This window comes from Bidens hawaiensis, unplaced genomic scaffold, assembly GCF_021521415.1.
Source record: "Bidens hawaiensis isolate Kalapana, Puna unplaced genomic scaffold, B.hawaiensis_p1.1 tig00061650_1, whole genome shotgun sequence".
Classification (NCBI taxonomy): Eukaryota; Viridiplantae; Streptophyta; class Magnoliopsida; order Asterales; family Asteraceae; genus Bidens; species Bidens hawaiensis.
The window spans coordinates 43,130-53,763 of record NW_027501095.1 but is presented as its reverse complement, the minus strand read 5'-3'; the positions used below and the strand labels follow the sequence as shown (position 1 = coordinate 53,763).

At 33.1% G+C, this 10,634-nt stretch overlaps 1 protein-coding gene across 2 annotated transcripts; it reads right to left on the bottom strand.

Moving 5' to 3' along the window:
* Window positions 1-3,136: 3,136 nt before the first annotated feature.
* LOC143603446 (cysteine-rich receptor-like protein kinase 2) lies at window positions 3,137-9,679 on the bottom strand. Of its 2 annotated transcripts, XM_077080230.1 has the most exons (8): window positions 9,554-9,679; window positions 6,671-7,433; window positions 5,941-6,054; window positions 5,576-5,715; window positions 4,897-5,107; window positions 4,568-4,802; window positions 3,771-3,921; window positions 3,137-3,679 (listed from the first exon to the last, which is right to left on the bottom strand). In XM_077080230.1, exons 2-8 carry the CDS (start codon window positions 7,428-7,430, stop codon window positions 3,338-3,340), a joined length of 1,953 nt encoding a protein of 650 aa, XP_076936345.1. In that variant the 5' UTR covers window positions 7,431-7,433; window positions 9,554-9,679; the 3' UTR covers window positions 3,137-3,337. The 2 variants fall into 2 exon arrangements, with proteins under 2 accessions (XP_076936345.1, XP_076936344.1); XM_077080229.1 differs by lacking the exon at window positions 9,554-9,679 and having other exon boundaries at window positions 6,671-7,459.
* Window positions 9,680-10,634: the final 955 nt, after the last annotated feature.

Sequence of the window (10,634 nt, the reverse complement as noted above, 5' to 3'; positions counted from 1 at the left end):
ATACAGCTGGCCGTACCAGCTTGGAAACCTACCTTCGACTATAAATACTCCAACACCTTGGAATGGTATCATCATCTTCTCTCTAGCTATTTCTCTCTATATACATTTATATTCAGAGCAACCTAGTCTGATTCTCAAGCCGGAGGGTGGTCACAAGGAGGAACCCCCCCCTTCTCAGTGACGAGCTTACGGTGTCTGTTTTGCAGGTTGAGAAGAATAACCATCTTTGCCGGACCTAACCCTCGTGGGAAACATCTACTTAACCCTAAGATTATCCTTAATCTGTCGGGGTCACTTGGTGTTTCTTCAATATGAAAGTTAATTTTCGTTTTGGTTAATAACTAATATAATCATATGATTAGATAGTTGTTCATATGTTCATGTTCAAAATAGTCTCTTTCATTTATATATCAAAAGTAATGCAAATATTAAATATAATCACATGATTAGATAGTTGTTCATATGTTATATAATATTTTTAAATCACAACCATTTATTTCTTACTTACCGTACCTCTCTATTAGTGTTATAGTTGTGTATAAAATTATTCACTAACTAAAGTGTTAAAGGTCTATCCAACCTTGACCCGGGCTGTACTAAAAATGATTTGTTTCAATCTTAATATGCTTTTTAATTTTTTACATCAATTTCTTTTTCATTTGTTTTCCCTAAAGTTTGCCAATCAAGTTTCTTTTTTGGAGTTGCTTAGAAGTTTTTATCAGCATTAAAGAAAAAATAAAGGTTATTCAAATAAACTCAATTGGTGACTGGTTGGATATCTAACAGTTTTCTTGTACTTAAAACAAAAAATTATTCACTTATTTTGAAAGTGGTCATAAACCAAAAAGTTAATTACTCAAATGGCTCTGATGGTTTGTCAAGAGTTACTTGTTTGGGACCTAATTTTAAGAAGTAACAAGTTTGTGATATATGGTTTTAGTTTTATAACATTAAATGAGGGCGAATTGGATTTTAATAATCTTAACTTAATGCAGTTGGCTGATAATAATCCCAATTTTTGAAATAGCTATCACTGGTTCCAACTTTCACCCTATTTGTTTTCATTGGACCTCCGTTAAAAAAAAACTTAACGGCGTTAAGTTTTTTTTTCACATTTCAAACTAATATTTTAGGGCTTTTGATCGGAATGAGGATACGAGTCGATTGATGTAAAACTTACGTCCAAACGATGGTCCAAACGACTAAATAATGCTTCAATTCTGGTGTTTAAACTTTTAATTAACAAAAATCAAGCTGTTTGAAGCGTCATTTAAAGTTAAGTTTTACATTAATCGATTCACATTCTCACTCCGATCAAAATCCCTAAAAATCAATTTGAAATTTGGAAAAAATTTAACGTCGATATTTTTTTTAACAGAGGTTCAATAAAAACAAATAGTGTGAAAATTGAGACCAGTGACAGTTATTTTTAAAGTTGAGATTATTATCGGCCAACTGCATTAAGTAGTGATTATTAAAATCCAATTTTCTTTAAATGAGTGTATCTCCCTTGCACATGTTATTTCCTTCAAAATTAATATAGTACAAGATAAATAAAAAAACAGTTATTATACTATTTTATTTCACAAATTAAATAAATATTAACTAAAATAGGATTATTTTATTTCACAAATTAAATAAATATTAACTAAAAATGGTTCTTTTTCTTTATTTTTTAGTTTTAACTAATCTATTAATTATCAACAAATCATTCTTTTCTTCAATTGTAGTCACACAAAGCCACAAATCATTTTTATTTATATTCATCATACATCTATTATTTCTATAAGATGTATACAATTATACATCCACTCCTATACAATATGAACTATTAACAGTAAAATAATGACAATCTTGAGGTAAATTTGGTGGTTGTTAATAATAAAATAATGAAAGCATCCAATTATTCATTATTGTTTTAATAGAAGTACTACTATCTGAATAAATATTAAATTATATATTATCTAATTGGATCATGGGTCAGGGGTTTAAGAAAACAAAAACTCAGAGGAATTAAAGACAATAACGGGCTGATGAATTGGGCCTCCTGACTGGGCCAAGAACACAAACATGTAGACAATAATGGGCTAACGTGGGAGTGTGTGTTTAATTATAATCAATAGTTCTATCATCGAAACAATCCATATAATAAGATCAGAATGGCTCGATCTTAGAGTCTCGACAAGTGAACTAGACGGAGACATGGACCAGACATAAGAACGGCTTAATGTCTAGCAGTCGTATATATCATTAATTAAGAAGGATCATTGCACCATAACTATTGATGAACATAAACTGAAAAAAAAAAGAGATTACCTTTGTGTTAAGAGAGATTGCCTTTGTATTTTTCATAATTAAAAAATTCCAAGTTTTAGCATGAAACAGCTGTGTCAATATTTTTGATTATTGCATTGTACGGGTGGATTGGTGTCTGCTAGCATCTTGCTAGTGTTTTTGAATGAAATGTTTTCTTTGTTGGTCGTTCAACATAAAAGAAAAAAAACGACTTATATCTTTACTTTGTTTACTTTAATTTTAAAACATTGCTTCATGTTCAGGCTGTATTTAGCTATTTTAATTCTAAAGAAATAAACCTATCTAAGGAAACATTGCTGTAGTAAATGTTTAGTAGGGCTGTTCAAAAAGGTCGTGGCTCGCAGCTCGCTCGAAAATTAAAGGAGCTCGGCTTGACGAGCTCGAGCTTGATACGAGCCAAGCTCGAGCTCGATTTTTCAGCTCGATAAAGAAAACGAGCCGAGCTCGAGCCAGCTCGATTAAGTTCGAGCTCGAGCACACTCTGGCTCGACTCGACTCGGCTACAGCCCTATTGTTTACTTGTGTTTAAACATTACATATTTTGACCCGAACCCATTGTGACAGGTGACGACTTATGCCAACTTGGCTGTTACGCGATAAAAAAAACGCCCGATACAATAATTTGTATGTGGATTTTTAAATGTTGGCAAACAATGGTTTCCAACACAAAAGGTTAGAAAAAATAACTTGCTTCTAAAACATTGTTCAAACTTCACAATATGCATGTTAATTCATTAACAAATTGACAAGTTGTGCTTCATAAGCTTATTATATTTATGATTTTGTTTAATAATCAAAGACTTAAAACAATTCTGTTCTCTCTTTAATTATTCTTGATCTAGGAACAACAATAAACACCGTATATTATTATGTGCAAATAATACGTACGCGTTACCACTCATCAAAAGCGCGGTCAGTATTCAATACCCTTTACATAAATCACAATCTCGCGCACACACATTTTAAATGAACAAAGATTTAAATGTTTTCAAAAATGAGATCTTGTAACAACTAACTAGTGTTACCTAGGGTAGAAATGGCTGTGAGAAACCGACGCAACCGAGCTACAATCATCACGGTCAGAGTGATTCTGTAACTTTTGTGTGATATGGTTAAGTTCCATAGATTTTTCGTCTATAAAAGGAGGATTAGAGGGGGCGGGTAACGGTTCATCGTTTTTTGCCAACATTTTTAGTACTGCTGACATGGACGGTCTCAAAGATGGGTCTTCTTGTGTACAAAGAAGTCCTACATGTACAACTTTTATTGCATCCTTTTGGAAATTAATATTGGGATAAATATGCATCATTAAGTTTGGGTCAAATATTTTTTCCACCGTACCAAGCTTAAAATGCTTCCATGCCTACCAATAAATAAGTAACACATAAGTTTTATTGTTTTAAGAAATAATAACTCAACTATGATTTGGTAAATAATATCGCTTGAAAACTTACGGTAGACGTTAAGCTGTCGGTATATTCTGTAGTTTTGCTTTTGTTGTTTTCCATGCCGGTGACCACCTCAAGAATTAGTACACCAAAGCTATAGACATCTGCCTTTTCGGTTAACTGACCGTGGGCTAGATACTCTGGTGCCATATACCCACTAGTGATATAAAATATAAAAAAATAAATTAGTAGTCTATAATACTATATCAGTGTTCGTGTTCTTTCGTTCGTTCATTTAACTTTAACTGAAAAACGATTGGACACAAACAATAAAAATGAACGAGGTTTTCTTGTTCATGTTCGTTCATTGAGAAAATGAGTGTGTTTGTGTACGTCTATGTTCGTTCATTAATAGTATAACGGGTGGTTCGCAAACGTATACGAACAAACATAATTGAACATAGACAAAAGAACATAATTGATCGAACACTAAGTAAATGTAAACACGCACATAAATCTGTTAGGCCTAATTATTGAAATTAGACCAAATTGTAATTGGCAATCATAAAACTAGACTAAAGTTGTAATGGGCCTAATATTATTAAGTGAATACGTAAATGAACGAGCTTAAAAAAGCACATAAATTAACAAACATAAACTTACGTAAAGAATGAACATAAAACACGAACATAAATAAATGAATGAGACGTGTCCATGTTTGTTTGTTTAAGTAAATGAACAAAATTATTAGTTCATGTTCGTTTGTTTATAAAATATAAACGAACATGAACGAACTTTCCACCGAACAGTTCACTGAAACTTTCAGTTCGCGTACAAGCCTACGTTTAAAATAAGGTACTTACAGTGTTCCAGCAATGGCAGTGCTGATGTGACTTTTATCATCTTGAAAAGATCTGGCCAACCCAAAATCAGCTATTTTCGGACGAAACCTCAAGTCTAATAAGATATTAGAAGCCTTAATATCTCGATGAATAATCCGCGTTTTGGTATTTTCATGAAGGTATACTAGGCCTTCTGCCACACCAATAATAATATTAAACCTCTTCTCGCACACTATTTCCCTGCCTTTTATTTGGTCTACAAATTTTAAAAAAATACATCTTAAATCATTAGCTTCATGATTGACACTTAACGTTATCATTAACGAGTTTAAGCTATAAAACTAACTTACCAAAAATGAAGCGGTCGAGGCTCATGTTGGGTAGATATTCATATACAAGAATGCTTTCGGGTCCTGAACAACTGCATCCTAACAACCTAACAAGGTTTTTGTGTTCAACACTGCTAATCATGTTGACTTCATTATAAAAGTCAACGACTCGGAATTTGTTGTTGAAATAAAGTCTTTTGACCGCGATCTCTCTTCCATCTGAAAGAACCCCCTGAAAAATGCATCTCGGGTCAACCCAACTCGATTTGGCGCGTACCCAAATTACCAGTTTTGACCTGTTACCCAAGGCCGTCCCTGAGAATTGTTAAGAATTTGGGCCACGGGCAAGAAAAAGTTTGGGCCTTAAGTAAAAGTGATTTTTATTGGATTTAAACAATTAAATTTTTAGATTGGCTTATTGGGTTACGGTTTGGGCCTTTCAATTTTTTTAATAATAAAAAGAAGCTTAAATGAATTGGGTAATTGGGTTTAAACATTAAGAATACACACATACAAATTTTTGGCTGCTACTTAGGATCGGCAATAGGTCTGAAAAAGTATCTACGCGCGCGCGCACACACACACACACATATATATAACTTTTTAAAAAATCTCGGGCCCACCTAGGTGAACGGACCAGGGACAGCCGCCCTCCCCACCCCTGGACCCGTCATCCCAATTTGTATTAAAAAGGAAGTACCTTGTAGACTGTCCCGAATCCTCCTTGTCCTAACTTATTGGACTCGTTCCAATATCCGGTAGCTTTTTCAACAGTCGAGTATTTGAAGTTCAAGTTACTATCGTGAAGAATCTTTGCCATTTTCTCGGCATCATAAGAACCTGAATATTTTTTAAGCAATCATTATTATAAGTCAATCAACATATTGTGCAGATGTTTGGGACCGCTTATTAAAACTGCTCGTCTGCTTATGGTTCTTTTAACTAAGTAGTTTTAATAAGCAATCCTAAATGGTTTCAAAACAACTTATTGTTGTATTGAAACACAATAAGGCGCTAAACAGTTAAACACAGACTAACTATTAAACATGATCCGTATGGCTATACCTTTTCTCTTTTGCGTTACATATCTGCGGTTCTTGATGTATAAAATTATAAAAAAAGCAACTGTTAAAACTACCACAGAACTAACAACAGAAAATACTATAGCTATTATCCTCCCTGCAAAAAAAAAAACATTAATAAAAATCATTAGAGATATAGTTATAAAAGTTTTTTAACATCTCAAAAATGATTAGATTGGAAAACTAACAAGTTAACATGTAAATAAATTCTTTTTATTAAGTGTGACATGGGTCGGGTCGGGTATGACTGAAAACATACTTATAACCAAATGCGTCGTTTTTAATATATATAACCGATTGGTTTCCCTTAAAAATGGTTCGTTAATTTCAGTTACCGGGAAAGACAGTTCGATGAATTCTAGGGGTGTTCGTCGGTTCGGTTATCAATTTATTCGGTTATGTTTTTTATTCAGGCGTAGCTGAAAACCGAACCAAATAAGAAAATTTTTAACTGAACTGATTAACTGAATAAGAGATCCAGTTTGGTCACGGTTAAAAAACCGAGTTAACTGATTTTCACTAAATTAAACGTACAAAACCCGAAAATAGTCTATAAAATGGGTATTCAGTGAATTTAAATAAGATTTCGGTTTTATTGGTTTTGGGTTTAGTTCGTTTAGGAACCGAATAAACATAATAACCAAACTACTTATTGTCATATCAAAACAACAATAACCAAATAAACACTTATAACAAATAATCCTAAATGTTACCTTTATTACTAGAGCCGCTTGAAACCGGTACATGATTAAAAAAATCTGTATCCGAATACCTCATAAAACACCCCGTGTTCAACACACGTCCCTCAGACCACGGTAAACACTTTGATATCTCCACCGACGCATTCTCCAAACACGCCCGACACGAACTTGGGCTCAACGTCTCCCAACATTGCGCCAACACATAAACCGAATCATCACCACCCGACCCCACCATTTGTTCTCTACCAAAATAATTTTTTTTCCTCAAAGCACCCGTTACCATGTTCCCCACCACCCGCATTGTCTCCTCTCTAAACTTATCACTTTTCCTCGTTGCATTCCCACAAACCGACGTGTCGTTTGGGCTAGTATACTCGTCGTAAAAGCTATAGTTTTGTATTCGCATAAAACACCCGTCGAGAAATGCATAGCCCCCGTTATGCGGGTAACAAGTGGGAAAAAATGTACGTAACTCGGCGTAACATAATATGCAGTCTTGTGATGTTAAATCACCGTAGCATTGCGCTAGCGAGTTTAGCGCATCGGGTCCAGTACCAACCGATGCTGTCGAGTTATTTGTAGTTCGGATTTGAGTGCTAGTTATTTCCATTATGTGTATGAAGTTTTGGACAAATATTGATGAGTTTGCACTTAACACATTGTCACAATGTAACTTGATAATATTGGCTCTACCATCACCTTTGGATTTGGATATTAATATTGATATTAATATCAAAGTGATGAATATTGTAGTTGTATTTGATTTCTTCATATTCTGTGACATTAGAGTTGCATAGAGAAAGAGAGAGTTAATAACTTAATATTAAGAATTTAAGATCAAGATAATATTAATGTCGCAAGTGGACATAAAGAGAATAATGTAAGTCAAGTTTGGCTTCTGGTCCTATGGACACTTTCAAAGACTTTATATTATTTTCAACAAAAGAACATCAACTTGAATTCAAAGTTGATGAATATAGTGCTTTGTGGGCCCCTCTGGTCTTAAAAGGTATCAATGTTTAAATTTACATACATTTGGTATGAGGTGGTTTAACAACTCTTACTTATTATGTAGGGTGATTAATATAATAGTTTAATGCTTTCGGCGTAATTATCTACGAACTTTTGTGGTTATTTAAAGAATATTTATAATTTTGTCCGCTCATCTTTACCAGGTTTTTGTTACTTAAAGATTGGTTATATTTTTGTACACTTATCTTTACTCGTTTAAATCAACTTCTATCATGGTTTTCATAAGACGTAATTTTTTCATGCGTTAATATATATTTTTTTTCTAAGATACCATTATAAATTTCAGTGTGTGTTCCGCTGTATCGTGCGAGCACCTTTGAAGTATTTTCTTACACAAATATATATTGATTGTTATAGTGATTCCCAGAGAAGATCATAAGCTAGATCACCAGATTCCGGTGAACTGCAAAAACCATTTCTTGTAAGAGGAATCAATCAATCAGATACATTTATAAGTTTTCAAGTAAACAAAAATGCTTTTGTAATCTGGAAAACTGACCAGACGTTTAAGGGTCAACCAGTCAAATCAAGTTTAAGAACTGGATATATCATAGATAATATACAAATTAACACTATATATAATACAAACTAAAATATGAAGATACATTATATTATGTTGTGAAATTGTAATTAAAAAAAACAAATTGAACTATGGAGTGTGCCAAATAAATCAGAAAATAAGATTTTATAAGAAAATAAAGTTAAAACATAAATAAACAAGTAATCAAAATCTTGTTCACCAAACACTGAAAAACAGGGTAATATATTATAGAAGATTCCAGTTAATGTCTTTTGACTACATTTGTAACACAAAATCTAGCAAACAAGTATCAAGAACTTTTGTCATGGTATGAAAAACACAACAGGCAGAAAAAATATATTTTTCAATTCACATACATACTTGTCACAAACTTAAATAAAACGTTTATTCAACATGTCCTGCCCCTATAAAACAACATATACCTAAAGACAATTCTGTCCTTAAATCAAGTATCAAATTCAAAACATACATCCAAAAATCTATATGATAAGGAGACAGAATAGATTAAACTAACTTCACAAACAAGTATCTAAATCAACTTTAACCATGACTAAAACACAATCCGGTTTTAAACCAAAACCGGATTATGTTATAGGGTTTCAAAGATAGACATTCACATGCCCATGTACGGCATATCTATTTTTGTAAAACCAAAAGGAGTCAAAGTAGCTCGCTAGCTACTTGAGATCAGTTCAAAAAAACAAACAAACACAAGTGGGTCGAGGTTAAACGGGCTTGAACCTAAAAATAAGCTTGTTTAGTAAACGAGTCCGAGACCGAGTTTTACTCATCGAGTTCGAGTTGGCTCGAGAGCCTAAACGAGCCGGTTTTTTATTTAATTTATTGGATATCTACTTTTTTTAATAAATGCTATGTACAAAATTATGATAAAAATAAATATATAAAAACAGCTATAAATAAATACATTAAAGTAATTATAAACATATATAAATTATTTAATAAATAATAACTAAGTCGAGCCCAAACAAAGCTTAAACTTGAAAAACTACTTACAAATCAAGCTCGAGCTTTAAAATTTTGATTTTGAATCAAGCTGAGCTCAAGCTTTGAATATAGTGCTCGAAAAGAGCCGAGCCCAAGCTTGAGTTCTCTGTAAGTTAAATGAGCCGAACTCAGACTCGTTTCTTTTAGCACCTAGTAAAACAGATTCAGAAATAAATTTAAAGAACTTAATCATCAGTTCTAATTCAATAAACGAATCAAGTTACAAACTAAACTTGTAATCAAAGTAATAGATTTAAAGCCTCATAAACAAACAATTCAACAAGATAGAATTAGTGATAGAAGATCAGAGTTCATACCGTTTGCTTATATTGGAATCATGAAGAGATTAATTGGATGATCATTTGATTCATTTCGTGTTCAAATTGTCGGCAGTTTGATTAAAATACAACGGTGGAGAGTAGGTCATAAATAATAGGTGACAACTTGTGTAATATATATATATATATATATATATATATACATATACATAATATAAGGCTGAGGGGTGTGTGAAGTTGTGGGTTTTTTTTTGAAGTTGTGGTAATTGTTTTATATGAAATGGGTTATATATAGGGTAGAAAAAACTTTTTTTTTTTATTAAATAAGAGCCCAACGGCTCAATTTAAATGTCCAACGGCTCTTTCACGTTTTCCCATGCCCCTTTACGCCATATTCGTCCCGCGAAGGTGCTTGCGCCTGCTTTGTTTTTCGTGCTCGCGCCCCTCTCGCGCCCCTCTCGCGCCCCGGGGGTGTGGTGCTAGCGCCTGGGGGCGCGAGCGGAGGGGCTCTAGCGCCCCCGTTGAAGCCCCACACCCCTCAGCCTAAGTTCTATGTATATATATATCTATAGACTAAGTCAGTCAAGGAGGTGGTCTGGGAGAATGATATAACTCCAAGTCAAGCTGGAAATATTTAAGCAAATAAAATTGGCTTAGTAGACAAAACTTATATTATAGAATATGAATACTGTTAAATATATATATATATATTATTAAATGACTAGACTAGAACATGTTGTGTTTTTATGATGGGTACGGGTGTATTATAAGACAACATTCTATTATATAAGATAAGAATATATATTCCTTGTGTTATATACACACACGTAACGTATATGAGAGAGATGTTTGTGTAAAATGTTGGGAATTTTTTGCAAAAAAACGGGTATATTTAGGAATTTGAGAGTGGTGGGAGTATTTCAGATTAAAACTATTTGTGGTTTCTAAATGTTTTGACATAATACAATAGATTAAGAGCATGAATTGAGTATGAATTATTGAGAGAGTTTGATGAATCAAATTAAAAATGTAGTTGGAAAACATTAAGTCCAGAGGGATGGTAATAAAGGGGGTGTTTGGAATTACTTACTTTAACCAACTTATGACTTATTAACATTTA